The 13,943-nt window shown below is 64.3% G+C and overlaps 3 protein-coding genes across 3 annotated transcripts; 1 reads left to right on the forward strand and 2 right to left on the reverse strand.

Moving 5' to 3' along the window:
- The first annotated feature begins 341 nt into the window (after positions 1-341).
- Positions 342-3,680, forward strand: PFDN5 (prefoldin subunit 5). Its single transcript, XM_062629141.1, has 6 exons — positions 342-497; positions 2,289-2,391; positions 2,585-2,616; positions 2,788-2,862; positions 3,203-3,308; positions 3,397-3,680. Exons 1-6 carry the CDS (start codon positions 426-428, stop codon positions 3,474-3,476), a joined length of 468 nt encoding a protein of 155 aa, XP_062485125.1. The 5' UTR covers positions 342-425; the 3' UTR covers positions 3,477-3,680.
- A 1,886-nt stretch (positions 3,681-5,566) lies between these two features.
- LOC134168961 (zinc finger protein 22-like) lies at positions 5,567-7,510 on the reverse strand. Its single transcript, XM_062629137.1, has 3 exons — positions 7,502-7,510; positions 7,055-7,151; positions 5,567-6,479 (listed from the first exon to the last, which is right to left on the reverse strand). Exons 2-3 carry the CDS (start codon positions 7,128-7,130, stop codon positions 5,671-5,673), a joined length of 885 nt encoding a protein of 294 aa, XP_062485121.1. The 5' UTR covers positions 7,131-7,151; positions 7,502-7,510; the 3' UTR covers positions 5,567-5,670.
- Positions 7,511-12,284: 4,774 nt separating this feature from the next.
- LOC134168947 (zinc finger protein 853-like) lies at positions 12,285-12,848 on the reverse strand (the record flags this gene model as incomplete). Its single annotated transcript, XM_062629115.1, has 1 exon — positions 12,285-12,848. A coding segment is annotated over one exon (510 nt), but the record flags the coding sequence as incomplete, so codon positions are not given.
- Between the last annotated feature and the right edge of the window lie 1,095 nt (positions 12,849-13,943).

Raw genomic sequence — 13,943 nt, forward strand, 5'->3', positions numbered from 1 at the left:
TGTACCAATAAAGCTGCTGCTCTTTCACCTCTGCCCCCCCCCATGTGTGTTCCCATTTCCCCTCAGTCCCTAGGGCTGACCCCCCCCCCCCCCCCCCCAGGGAAGGTCACTGAGGCTCCTTCCCCCCCTCCTCTGCTGCTGAATGGGACCCAGAGCCCCCCACTCTTGCCCCCCATCCCTTGTTGGGTTGGGGGGAGGTCTGCTTAGGGCCCCTGTCCCCATGGCACTGCTTGGGGGGGGGACACCTTGGATGTCGCTCCCATGGGATGGACACGGTTCTTGGGATGCTGGAATGTGCCCCCCCCCCCATCCACAACCCCCCAACGTGGGGCGGCTGCTGCCTCCTTCCTCCAGCCGCCAGGGGGCGCTGTGGGGCGGAGCAGCGAGAGGCGCGGGCGGCGCCGGAGCGTCGCGGCCGGCCCAAGATGGCGCAGCCGGTACCGGCGGGGGAGCTGCCGCTGCCGCAGCTGGAGCTGCTCAAGGGGCAGCTGGACCAGGTCCGGGGGGGGGCTGCGATGGGCTCTGAGGGGCGGGGGGGACCTGCTGGGCGGGGGTCATTGGGGTTGATGGGGGGCTCGGTTGGGAAGGGGGCATGCGTGGGTCTAGCGTGGGCTGTGGGCCTGGGGCGGATGTGTGGGGCCTGACTGGGGTGGGGGGGGGCCTGTATTGGGCTGAACTGGGTTAAACTGGGCTATGGGGCTGGGGTTGATGTGTGGGGCCTGAGTGGGTAGGAGGGGATGTACTGGGCTGAACTGGGGCCATTGATACATGGGGCCTGACTGGGCAGGGGTAACTGTACTGGGTTGAATTGGGCTAAACTGGGCTATGGGGGCTGGGGTTGATGTGTGGGGCCTGAGTGGGTGGGAGGGGATGTACTGGGTTAAACTGGGCTAACTGGGCATGGGGCTGGGTTGAACTGGGCTAAACTGGGTTCAACTGGGCTGTGGGGGCTGGGATTGATGTGTGGTGGTGGGGAGGCTATGGGGGGGCTATACTGGGCTATGGAGGTTGGAGGGGATGTGTGGGGCCTGGCTGGGCGGGGGGGGGCTGTGTTGGGCTGAACTGGGTTAAACTGGGCTATGGGGGCTGGGGTTGATGTGTGGGGCCTGAGTGGGTGGGAGGGGATGTACTGGGTTAAACTGGGCTGTGGGGCCATTGAGACATGGGGCCTGACTGGGCAGGGGGAACTGTACTGGGTTGAACTGGGCTAAACTGGGTTCAACTGGGCTGTGGGGCGATGGGGCTATGGGGCCATTGATACATGGGGCCTGACTGGGCAGGGGTAACTGTACTGGGTTGAACTGGGCTAAACTGGGCTATGGGGGCTGGGGTTGATGTGTGGGGCCTGAGTGGGTGGGAGGGGATGTACTGGGTTAAACTGGGCTATGGGGCCATTGAGACATGGGGCCTGACTGGGCAGGGGGAACTGTACTGGGTTGAACTGGGCTAAACTGGGTTCAACTGAGCTATGGGGGCTGCGGTTGATGTGTGGTGATGGGGGGGGGGGTTATACAGGGCTATGGAGGTTGGAGGGGATGTGTGGGGCTGGGGCTGATGTGTGGGGCCTGGCTGGGCGGGGGGGCCTATATTGGGCTGAACTGGGCTATGGGGGCTGGGGTTGATGTGTGGGGTCTGACTGGATGGGAGGAGATGTACTGGGCTATACTGGGTTAAACTGGGCTGTGGAAGTTGGAGGGGATGGATGGGGATGGGGAGGCCGTATGGGGGCTATACTGGGCTGTGGGGGTTGGAGGGGATGCGTGGGGATGGGTCTCGGGTTGATGTGTAGGGCCTGACTGGATGGGAGGGGATGTACTGGGCTGTACTGGGTTAAACTGGGCTGTGTGGGGATGGGGTTGGTACATGGAGCCTGACTGGGCAGGGGGAACTGTACTGGGCTGAACTGGGCTAAACTGGGCTATGGGTGCTGGGATTGATGTGTGGTGATGGGGAGGCTGTGGGGGGGCTATACAGGGCTACGGAGGTTGGAGAAGATGTGTGGCACTGGGGCTGATGTGTGGGGCCTGGCTGGGCAGGGAGGGGGGCTGTACTGGGCTATACTGGGTTAAACTGGGCTGTGCGGTTTAGCGGGAATGTGTGGGGATGGGCATGGGGGGGCTGTGCTGGCGCTGATGTATGGGGCTGGGGTTGATGTGTGGGGCCTGGCTGGGCTGTTGGGCCCCAGGGGATACTGGAGTGGGAACGGGGAGGGGGGGCTGCCTCATCCCCATGTCCCCATGCGTGACACGGGCCTGGGGACACCCCTGTTCCCCCCTTCCCGTCTCCAGGAGGTGGAGTTCCTCTCGTCCTCCATCGCCCAGCTCAAGGTGGTGCAGACCAAGTACGTGGAAGCCAAGGACTGCCTCAATGTGCTCACCAAGAGCAACGAAGGCAAGTGGGGTCTGTGTCCCCCCCACCCCGAGGCTGGGACCCCCCTCCCTGCCTTTGCACCCTAAAACTGCTTCTTCCTGCTCTGAGCCCCCCCCCCCAAGCCCCATCTGCCCCCTCTTGGTGCCGGCAGGGAAGCTGGGGGGGCCCTGATGTCGTTCTGGGCTCCCCTCACTCTCCTCTTGCCTTCCCCCAGGGAAGGACCTGCTGGTGCCGCTCACCAGCTCCGTATCCTTTTCCTGCTCCCAATTCCCACCCCTCCGGGCTCTCTGTGCCAAACCTTTGGCATCCCACGGTGCTGCCGGTACCCGGCACATCCCGGCTCCATCCCGGCTTTCCCATGGGAGCCACGTACTCCTCCCAGCTCCCATTCCCTGCTTTCCCTGACCCCCTTCCCAGATGTACGTTCCTGGAAAGCTCTCGGACGTGGAACGAGTCCTCATTGACATCGGCACTGGTTACTACGTGGAGAAGGTGAGGGGATGGCAGGGGGATGCTGTCGGGTTTGGGGCTTGGAGTTCCCCATCACCCTCTTTATGCTCCTCCTCACTCCCTTTTCCCCCTTTTCCTCACCCAGGAAAAAGAGGGAAATGGGAGTGAAGGGGAGGGAAATAGAGAGTGAGGGGAAAAAGGGGAAACTTCTCCCTGCCCTTTCCTCCTCCTTCCCATCTTCCCCCACGTTGCCTTCCCTGTCTGAGGAAAGGAGGGGACAGGGGAGAAACCTTTCCCTTCACCCCCCTTTTTCCTCCTCTTTCCCTTTTCCCCCTCTTCTCCCTCCTCTCACCCCCCCTTTCCCCATTCCCCCCCATCCCAGTCAGCCGACGATGCCCGGGACTTCTTCAAGCGGAAAATCGACTTCCTGACCAAGCAGATGGAGAAGATCCAGCCGGCGCTGCAGGAGAAACACGCCATGAAGCAGGGTGAGACCCCCCCCCTTCCCTCCCTCCCTCTCTCCCTGCCATGGGGGAGCCAGCACCCCCCTCCTGACCCCCTGCTCTCCCCCCCCAGCCGTGGTGGAAGTGATGAGCCAGAAAATCCAGCAGCTCACAGCCCTGGGAGCAGCACAAGGAGCCACCACCAAGGCGTAGCCTCCACCCTCACCCTGGGATGCAGCAGAGGCTCGGGGGGGGGGGGCTGTGGGGCACTGCTCCCCTTTCCCTACCTCTCCCCATTCCCTGCTGGCTCTTCCCAGCAGCACTGGACCCCTGTTTTTGTAGGCAGCATGGAATAAACGGGACTTCTCAACAGGGGGGCTCTGTGGCCACACCACTTGGAGCAGCCTCATCCCGGGAGTGCGCCCCTTCCCCTAAACACACTCCATGTGCCCCCAAACAGAAGAACTTTATTCCCAGCCAAGGCCCCATCCAGCCCCGCTCCACTGGCACAGGGACCCCCCTGTGGCTCCCACCCCTGTCCCTCCCCCCAGTATCTACATCCATGGGGCCACCCCATTGCAGGGGGGGGCACCGAGGTCCAGTCCAGGGCCACTGGGGCTCACACGCAGGAGGGCACTGGGGTCTGGTGGGGCTTGAGGCACCTTGGCCCCTGCCTGTGGCAGTCCATGTGTCCCTGTTGAGGTGACAACCTCATCCCCCTGCCCATAGCTCAGTCCATGTGTCCCTGTTGAGGTGACAGCCTCGTCCCCCTGCCCATAGCTCAGTCCATGTGTCCCTGTTGAGGTGACAGCCTCGTCCCCCTGCCCATAGCTCAGTCCATGTGTCCCTGTTGAGGTGACAGCCTCGTCCCCCTGCCCATAGCTCAGTCCATGTGTCCCTGTTGGTGACAACCTCATCCCCCTGCCCATAGCTCAGTCCATGTGTTCCTGTTGAGGTGACAGCCTCATCCCCCTGCCCATAGCTCAGTCCATGTGTTCCTGTTGAGGTGACAACCTTGTCCCCTTGCCCATAGCTCAGTCCATGTGTCCCTGTTGAGGTGACAGCCTTGTCCCCCTGCCCATAGCTCAGTCCATGTGTTCCTGTTAAGGTGACAGCCTCGTCCCCCTGCCCATAGCTCAGTCCATGTGTCCCTGTTGGTGACAACCTCATCCCCCTGCCCATAGCTCAGTCCATGTGTCCCTGTTGAGGTGACAACCTCGCCCCCCTGCCCATAGCTCAGTCCATGTGTCCCTGTTGAGGTGACAGCCTCATCCCCCCGCCCATAGCTCAGTCCATGTGTTCCTGTTGAGGTGACAACCTTGTCCCCTTGCCCATAGCTCAGTCCATGTGTTCCTGTTGAGGTGACAACCTTGTCCCCTTGCCCATAGCTCAGTCCATGTGTTCCTGCTGAGGTGACAACCTCGTTCCTATGCCCATAGCTCAGTCCCTGTGTCCCCCAGCTCCATGTCACCTCATCCCCCTGCCTGTGGCTGTCCCTATGTCCTCAGTTGAGGTTTCACCTCATCCCCCTGCCCATACCTCAGTCCCTGTGTCCTTTGTTCAGGTGTCACCTCATCCCCCTACCCACCAGTCAGTCCATGTCCCCAGCTGAGGTGTAACCTTGTCCCCCTGCCCATTTCAGTCCCTGTGTGTTGAGGTGACACCTCATCTCCCTGCCCATAGTTCAGTCCATGGGTCCCCTGTTGTGGTGTCACCTCATCCTGGTACCCGCAGCTCAGTCCCTGTGTCCCGTTACGGTGTCACCTCATCCTGGTACCCACAACTCAGTCCCTGTGTCCCGTTATGATGTCACCTCACTCCTGTGCCCACAGCTCAGTCCCTGTGTCCCCTGTTACGGTGTCACCTCATCCTGGTACCCGCAGCTCAGTCCCTGTGTCCCATTACGGTGTCACCTCATCCTGGTACCTACAGCTCAGTCCCTGTGTCCCTTGTTACTGTGTCACCTCGTCCTAGTACCCACAGCTCAGTCCCTGTGTCCCGTTACGGTGTCACCTCATCCTGGTACCCACAGCTCAGTCCCTGTGTCCCGTTACGGTGTCACCTCATCCTGGTACCCACAGCTCAGTCCCTGTGTCCCTTGTTACGGTGTCACCTCGTCCCCCTGCCCGCAGCTCAGTCCCTGTGTCCCCTGTTACGGTGTCACCTCATCCTGGTACCCACAGCTCAGTCCCTGTGTCCCTTGTTACGGTGTCACCTCGTTCCCCTGCCCGCAGCTCAGTCCCTGTGTCCCGTTACGGTGTCACCTCATCCTGGTACCCACAGCTCAGTCCCTGTGTCCCATTACGGTGTCACCTCACTCCCGTGCCCGCAGCTCAGTCCCTGTGTCCCCAGCTCCGCGTCACCTCGCCCCTGCCCACGGCCCAGTCCCCGCGCCTCGGTGCCGCGCTCAGGGCACGAAGAGGGGCTTGTGGACGCGCTTGTGGCGGTTGAGCGTGGCGCTGCGGGCGAAGCTCTCCCCGCACTCCACGCAGATGAAGGGCTCGTGCCCGTGCGCCTGCGCCCGGTGCCGCTCCAGCTCGGCGCCGTCGCGGCAGCTCTGCCCGCACTCGGGGCAGGCGGGGGCCTGGCCGCGGGCGGCGTGGACGCGCTGGTGCTTGAGCAGGTTGGTGCTCTGGGCGAAGCCGCGGCCGCACTGCGCGCACCGGTGGGGCCGCGCGCCCGAGTGCGTGCGCTGGTGCTTGATGAGGTTCTTGCTCTGCGTGAAGCTCTTCCCGCACTGCCCGCAGCTGTAGGGCTTCTCGCCGGTGTGGATGCGCTGGTGCTGGATGAGGTTGGAGCTCCAGCTGAAGCTCTTGCCGCAGTCCCCGCACCGATACGGCTTCTCCCCGGTGTGGGTCCGGCGGTGCTGCACCAGGTGCGAGTTCTGGCTGAAGCTCTTCCCGCACTCCCCGCACGTGCTGGGCCGCTCCCCGGTGTGAGTCCGCTGGTGCCGCAGCAGCTTGGACCAGTGGCTGAAGCTCTTCCCGCACTCGTTGCAGATGAAGGGGCGCTGGCGCCCGCCCCGGTGCCGCGTCCCCCCCGCTTCCTCCTCCTCCTCCTCCTCGCCGTAGCCCCCCGCCGACGTGGCGGCGCCGGAGCTGGGTTGTGCCCCCCGTTTCTTGGCTTTGGGGGGCAGGGGGCTGTGCGGGATCACGGTCTGGATGATCTCGTGGGGCAGGACCTCGTCCTCGCAGTCACTCACGATGCCGTCGTCGGCTGCGGGGAGGGGAGAGAGAGAGGCTGGGGATAGGGCTGACACCCCCCACAGAACCACAGAACCCCAGCCTGGATTGGGTTCAAGGGGCCTTAAAGCTCCCCCAGCTCCAACCCAGCTCCAGGGACCCCTTCCACTGGAGCAGGGTGCTCCAAGCCCCTGTGTCCAACCTGGCCTTGAGCACTGCCAGGGATGGGGCAGCCACAGCTTCTCTGGACACCCTGTGCCAGCGCCTCAGCACACTCCAAGGGAAGAGCTTCTGCTCCAGAGCTCATCTCAGTCTCCCCTCTGGCAGGTTCAAGCCATTCCCCTTGCCCTGTCCCTCCATCCCTTGTCCCAAGCCCCTCTCCAGGTTCCCTGCAGCCCCTTCAGGCCCTGGAGCTGCTCTCAGGTCTCCCCTTCCCGCAGCAGAGGGGCAGGATCCCCTCCCGGAGCTGCTGCTCCCACTCTGGGGGTGCAGCCCCGCACTGGGGGGGGGGTTCTGGGCTCCAGCGCTCCCTGAAGCCGGCTCATGGGGAGCTTCCCATCGGTCCATGGGGACAGGACGCCCCCCAGCCCCCCCTCGCCCCCTCCTCACCAATGTAAACCCTCCGGACCACGTCCCCCTCGTCCGAGTCGTGCAGCTCCACCACGCAGGGCTCCTCCTGCTCCATGGGGGCGGCCGCCGGGGGGCGCTGTGGGGCAGGGGGAGCCCTCAGCACCCCCCACATCACACAGGGACACACACACACCCCCCCGCCCCCAGGCTCCCAAACCCCATCCCCAGCTCCTCCCACATCCCCTTTAGCTCAGGTTGAGTCGGAGCCTGGCCTGAACCAGTGGGAGGAGTGGGGGGCGAATGGTCCCCCTGTGCCCCCCCCAAATCCCCTCATGCACCCCAAATCCCTTTGTCCTGCATCACATCCCTTCATCCCCCCCTCAACTCCTCTGTGGGATTCCCCTATCCCTTTGTGCCCCCCCCAATCCCTTCATGCACCCCAAATCCCTGTGTGCACCCCAACCCCCCCCCATCACCCCCCATTACCTGTGCCCAGGGGGGGTCTCGGGGGGTTCCTCCTGCTGCTGCTCCCCACGGCTCTGCCCTGGCGCTGGACCCCAAAACACACACAGGAGGTTACAACCCCGCGGGGGGAGGATTCACTTGTTCCCCACCCCATGGACCTGCCCCCCCATTCACCCCCCATAGGGAGGCTGTAACCCCCCCCCGTACCCCCCCGTTCGGGTCCTTCAGCAGTGGGGGGGGTGAATCCGTCCCTGGGGGGTCCCGGTGCCGGAGGGGAGAGGCCTCGGTGCGGGGGGGCTCCGGGACCCCCCCGAGCATCCCCGGTTCTGGTCCCGGTTCCCCCCGTGCCCCCCCCCGCTCACCGGCCCCGTTGCGGCGGCTCCGCCGCTTCCGCCGCTTGCCCGGCCCGAGGGGGCGGTGGCTCCACGGGCCCGGCCCCCGAGGGGGGCTGGAGGGGGGGGGACCCCCGGTACCACCCCCGGTACCGCCCCCGGGCGCGGGGCTGCGCCCGCAGCAAGGCCGGAGCACCCCGAGGTGCCTGCACCCCCTATTGGGATGCTCTGTGCACCCTGCAGCACCCCAAAAGAACCTTGGTACCCACAGGGGTGCCCACTGCACCCCAAAATGCTTGTCCCCCCCTCCTGGGGGGCCTGATGCTCCCTGTACCCCTCACCATGGTGCCTGGAGCACCCCAAAAGGGCCTTAACCCCCCCCCCGGGTGCCTGATGCACCCCAATAGGTGCCTGTACCTCCCTCGTGTAATGCTTTGTGCACCCCAAAAGTGCCTGCGTCCCCATCCATGGTGCCTGGAGCACCCCAAAAAGGCCTTAACACCCCCCAGGGTACCTGGTGCACCCCAATAGGTGCCTGTACCTCCCTCGTGTAATGCTTTGTGCACCCCAAAAGTGCCTGCATCCCTATCCATAGTGCCTGGAGCACCCCAAAAGGGCCTTAACACCCCCCAGGGTACCTGGTGCACCCCAATAGGTGCCTGTACCTCCCCCCTGTAATGCTTTGTGCACCCCAAAAGTGCCTGCATCCCCATCCATGGTGCCTGCAGCACCCCAAATGCTCCTGTACACCCCCCCCCCCCCAGGGTGCCTGGTGCTCCCTAAAAGGTGCCTGTACCCCTCTCCATGGTGCTTGCAGCACCCCGAAAGAGCCTTAACTCCCCCCTCAGGGTGCCTGGAGCTCCCCCAGGGGTGTCTGTACCCCACTCATTGGGTGACTGGAGCACCCCAACAGTGTCTGCATCCCTTCCCCCTGAGGATTCCCAGTGTACCCCAAGGTGCTTGTACCCCCCTCCCAGGTTGCCTGGTGCGCCCCAAAACACCTTCACCCCCTCCCAGGATTCCCAGTGCATCCCAAAGGTGCCCTTGCTGGTCCCCTGGGGTGCATCATGCACCCCAAAAGTGCCTGCATCCCTCCCAGGATGCCCATTGCACCCCAAAGGTGCCTGTATCCCTTTTCCTTAGTGACTGATGCACACCAAAGACACCCGTACCCCCCAAACCCGTGGTCCCCCAGCAGTGCCTGTACCACCCCAAAGATGCTCAGTGCACCCCACAGGTGCTAAATCCCTCCCAGGATGCCCATTGCACCCCAAAGATGCCTGTATCCCTTCCCCATGGTGCCTGATGCACCCCAAAGGTGCCTGCACCCCACCACCCGCAGTCCCCCAGCAGTGCCTGTACCACCCCAAAGATGCTCAGAGCACCCCAAAGATGCTACATACCCCCCAGCGTGCCCTGTGCACCCCAAAGGTGCCCACAGTCCCCCCTTGGGGTGCCCAGGATTGTGCCCCTCCCAAGCTGCTCAATGCACCCAACGCACCCCAAAGCTCCCCAGAGCACCTCCAGGTCTTCCAGTGCCCCCCCAGAGCTGCCCAGTGCAGGGTATGGGGGGGGTGCCAGGTGCCCTCCCAGGCGCTCCACACACACACACTCGATGCCCCCCATCTCCGGGCTGTTTTAGGGGGGTCTGTGGTTATTGGGGGCTAAAGCAGCCCAATCCCCACCCCTGCGCTGCACCCGAGGGGGGAAACTGAGGCATTGACACCCCCCAAACCCCCCGCGTGTCCACTGACCCTAAACGGGAGGCCCCCCCTATGGGGGGGGGGGGTCATGGAGCCGTTCCCTTTATTGGGGGGCTGGGGGGGGGACCGAGCTGAGCCCCCAACACTTCAATGGGGGGGGCACAAGGGGTCTCGGAGCATCGCGCGGGGGGGGGCACGGGCGCTGCAGGGCTTTTGCCCCCCCAAACCCTCCCCATTCCCCCCCCACTCTTTCCCCTCTCCCTGCCTCAGTTTCCCCCCCCCGTTGATGCCCGGGGGGGGGGGGCGCGCCGCGGGGGCCGAGGGGCACAAAGGAACCGGGAAGCCCCGGGGACCCCCCCCCCCCCCCATTCCAGCACCGCTCCCACAGCGGCTCCGCAGCCCCGGCACCAGATGGGGGGGGAGGGGGGGTCCCCATCCTCCTGCATCCCCCCCCCCCTCCATCACCATCACCCCCAAGGGCAGCGGCTCATCCATGTGTGTGTCCCCCCCAAACCCGCCGGGCCCCCACTCACCTCTGCGGGGCTGGAGCGCGGGGATCCGCGATGGGAACGGGCGCAGGGCTCGGAGCGGGGAGGGGGGGCTCTGGTGAAGGGTCCGGGTAGGGGTTGGGGGGGGGGGGACGATGCGCGGAGCTCGAGGCTGCTGCGGGGGGAGGCCGGGAACAGGAAGGTCCCAGCCTCATCCCATTCCCCGGCCCCGCTGCCGCCGGATGCGCTTTTCCCACTCGGAGCACGGAAAAAACGGGGGGGGGGGGGGGGGGCAGCCCTCGACACCCCCAAACCCCACAGAGAGAGATGGGGGGGGGGGGAGGTCCTCCTGGTGACGGGAAATCCGGGATTCAACCGGGATTCAACCGGGATTCGGGGTGTTTTTATGACCGCTCCGCTTGGGAAACGTTCCGGAGGGGGATTGGGAGGGGGGATGGGTTTGGGGGGGGGGGCAACGGAGGGAAATGAGCGGCCGGATCCCCCCTTTATCCCCCCCGCCCCCCCATCGCTTTGTGTAACGGTTCCGGCTCCAGCCCCTCGTTTTCCGCCCCCCCCGGCGAAGGAAAATGGTTGGGAATGGTGCAAGGAGGCCGGAACGGGAGCGCGGGATCGGCCCCAGCACCCCGAGTGTTATAGGGGTGCAATGGGGGGTGCAAGGGGGGATTCCCCCCCCCCCGGGCCGCTGCGGGATCCGGCCCCGCGGGCACCGGGATCGGCTGACGGAAAAAGCCTGCCCATGGCGGCGCCGGGATCGCGCCATTGCCGCGGCCGCCGCCCCGGCCCCGGGGGGATCCGGATCCCTGCGGTGATGCCCGGGGAGCGCCGCTGCTCGGGAGCCGTTTATTGAGGTCCCCGGTTTGGGGGGGGGGGGCTGAGCCTCGGCCCCGCTCCTGCCCGACGCGGCCCCCGGCCCAGCGATGCCGGTGCCCACTGGTGGGGATGCACCCCAAAGGCATCTCCTTCCTGGGGCACTCATCCCGGTGTCCCCTGCATCCCCATCCCAGTGTCCTCATCCCCATCCCAGTGTCCCTCTCCCCATCCCAGTGTCCCTATCCCCATCCCAGTGTCCCTATCCCCATCCCAGTGTCCCTATCCCCATCCCAGTGTCCTCATCCCCATCCCAGTGTCCCTCTCCCCATCCCAGTGTCCCTATCCCCATCCCAGTGTCCCTATCCCCATCCCAGTGTTCTCATCCCCATCCCAGTGTCCCTCTCCCCATCCCAGTGTCCTCATCCCCATCCCAGTGTCCCTCTCCCCATCCCAGCGTCCCTATCCCCATCCCAGCATCCTTTTCCCCACCTCGGTGGCCCCATTCCAGCATCCCAGCCCTGGAATCCTTGTCCCCATATCAGTGTCTCCATTCCAACATCCCCATTCCAATATCCCCAACCTGGAGTGTCCCCATCCCAGCATCCCCATCTCGGTGTCCGATTTCTGGTGTCCCCATCCCCATCCTGGCATCCTCATTCTAGCGTCGCCATCCTGGTGTCCCCATCCCAGCATCTCCATCCCTTCATCCCCACCCCAATGTTCCCATCCTGATGTCCCCATCCCCATCCCAGTAGCTCCATCCTAGCATCATCATCCTGGCCTCCTCATTCCGGTGTCCCCATCCTGATGTCCCCAACCCCATCCCTTCATCCCCATCCCAGCACCCCCACCTTGGTGTCCCCATCCCAGTGTCCCCATCCTGGCATCTTCATCCTGATGTCCTCATCCCAGTGTCCCCATCCCGATGTCCCCATCCCTTCATTGCCATCCCAATGTCCCCATGCTGGTGCCTCCATCTCCATCCCAGTGTCCTCATCTTGGACTCCCCATCCCCATCCTGATGTCCCCATCCCCATCCTAATGCTCCCATCCCCATTCCAGTGTCCCCAGCCCAGTGTCCACATCCCAGTGTCCCCATCTTGGACTCTCCATCCCCATCCTGATGTCCTCATCCCAGTGTCCCCATCCTGGTGTCCCCATCCCTTCATCGCCATCCCAATGTCCCCATGCTGATGCCTACACCCCCAACCCAGTGTCCCCATCCCAGTGTCCCCATCTTGTACACTCCATCCCCATCCTGGTGTCCCCATCCCTTCATCGCCATCCCAATGTCCCCATGCTGGTGCCTCCATCCCCATCCCAGTGTCCCCATCTTGGACTCTCCATCCCCATCCTGATGTCCCCATCCCCATCCTGATGTCCCCATCCCCATCCTTGTGTCCCCATCCCGCTGTCCCCATCCCAATGTCCCTTTCCTGATGTTCCCATCCCAGCATCCCCATCCCGATGTCCCCATCCCTTCATCCCCATCCCAATGTCCCCATCACACGGCGTGAAGCTTCTGGTGCCGGCGGAGCTGGGCCTTGTGCCGGAAGCCATCCCCGCAGTCGGCGCAGACGTGGGGCCGCTCGCCGGTGTGGGTGCGCCGGTGCCGGATGAGGTTGGAGCTGACGCTGAAGCGCTTCCCGCACTCCCCGCAGCCGTAGGGCCGCTCCCCGGTGTGGGTCCGCTGGTGCTGGATGAGCGCCGAGCTCTCGCTGAAGCGCTTCCCGCAGGCGCCGCAGCCGTAGGGCTTCTCGCCGGTGTGGATGCGCCGGTGCGTCACCAGGTTGGAGTTCTGGCTGAAGCCTTTGCCGCAGGCGCCGCACCTGAAGGGCTTCTCGCCCGTGTGGGTGATCTGGTGCCGCGCCAGGTCCGAGCTGCGGCTGAAGCCCTTCCCGCACTCGCTGCAGATGGTGGGGCGCAGGCGGCCCCCCCGCAGCCCCCCCAGCAGCCCCAGGCCCCCCGCTTGTCCCGGTGCCTTGGCTGCTCCACGGGCCGGTGCCTTCCGTCGCCTGCCCGAGGCCGGCGGGATGGGGTGGGCTGTGGGGAGAGGAGAGCTGGGCACCAGCAGGACGCACTGGCATGGGTGGCACCGAGGGGTTGTGTCCCCCCTGTGCCGTCCCCTCTGTCCTCTTCTCCATCCCTTTTCCACCTTTTCTATCCCCGCTTCACCTTCTCCATCCCCGCTTCCCCTTCCCCATTTGTTCTGCCCCTTCCCCACCTCCTCTTCCCCTTTCTCCATCATTATTTCTCCATCCCTTTTCTAACTCCATGCCCTCTTCCCCTTCTCCATCCCTTTTTCACCTTCTCCATCCCTTTTCCACCTTCTCCAACCCATCTTCCCTTTCTCTATCCCCTCTTCCCCCTTCCCTCTTCCCCTTCTTCATCCTCTTTTCCACCTTTCCCATCCCCTCCTCCCCTTCTCCATCCCTTGTTCCCTTCTTCATCCCCTTTTCCACCTTTTCCATCCCTCTGTCCCTCCTCCATGCCCTCTTCCCCTTCTCCATCCCTTTTCCACCTTCTCCAACTCATCTTCCCTTTCTCTATCCCCTCTTCCCCGTTCCCTCTTCCCCTTCTCCATCCCTTCCTCCCTTCTCCATCCCCTTTTCCACCTTACCTATCCCTCTGTCCCTTCTCCATCCCCTCTCCTCCTTCTTCATCCCCTCTCCACCTTCCCCATCCCCTCTCCGGTTTGGGGACAGCAGTGACACCCCTGTCCCACTCCCAAGCCCAGGCTGAACTCCTGGTGCAGCCCCTGCTGCATGTCCTGCACCCCGGGATCAGATCATCCCCATGCCATGGGATTGGGACATCCCTGTACCCCGGGATCAGGGCATTGTCATGAAGTGGGATCGGAACATGCCCACACCATGGGATCAGGACGTCCCTGCACCCCAGAACTGGGACATTCCCATGGTGTGGGGGCAAGGTACCCGAGATCAGCTCATCAGCATGCCATAGGACGGGGACATCCCCACGATGTGGTACTGGGACATCCCTGCATCCTGGGATCAGTGTCCCCGTGCCACAGTGATGGGGGATCCCTGCATCCCTAAACTGAGGCCTCCCCACACCACACAGCAGGGACATCCCTGCGCCCTGGGAC

The sequence above is a fragment of the Pezoporus occidentalis genome, unplaced genomic scaffold (assembly GCF_034315485.1).
Source record: "Pezoporus occidentalis ecotype Australia unplaced genomic scaffold, CSIRO_AGI_Poc_V1 ctg329, whole genome shotgun sequence".
NCBI classification, from domain to species: domain Eukaryota; kingdom Metazoa; phylum Chordata; class Aves; order Psittaciformes; family Psittacidae; genus Pezoporus; species Pezoporus occidentalis.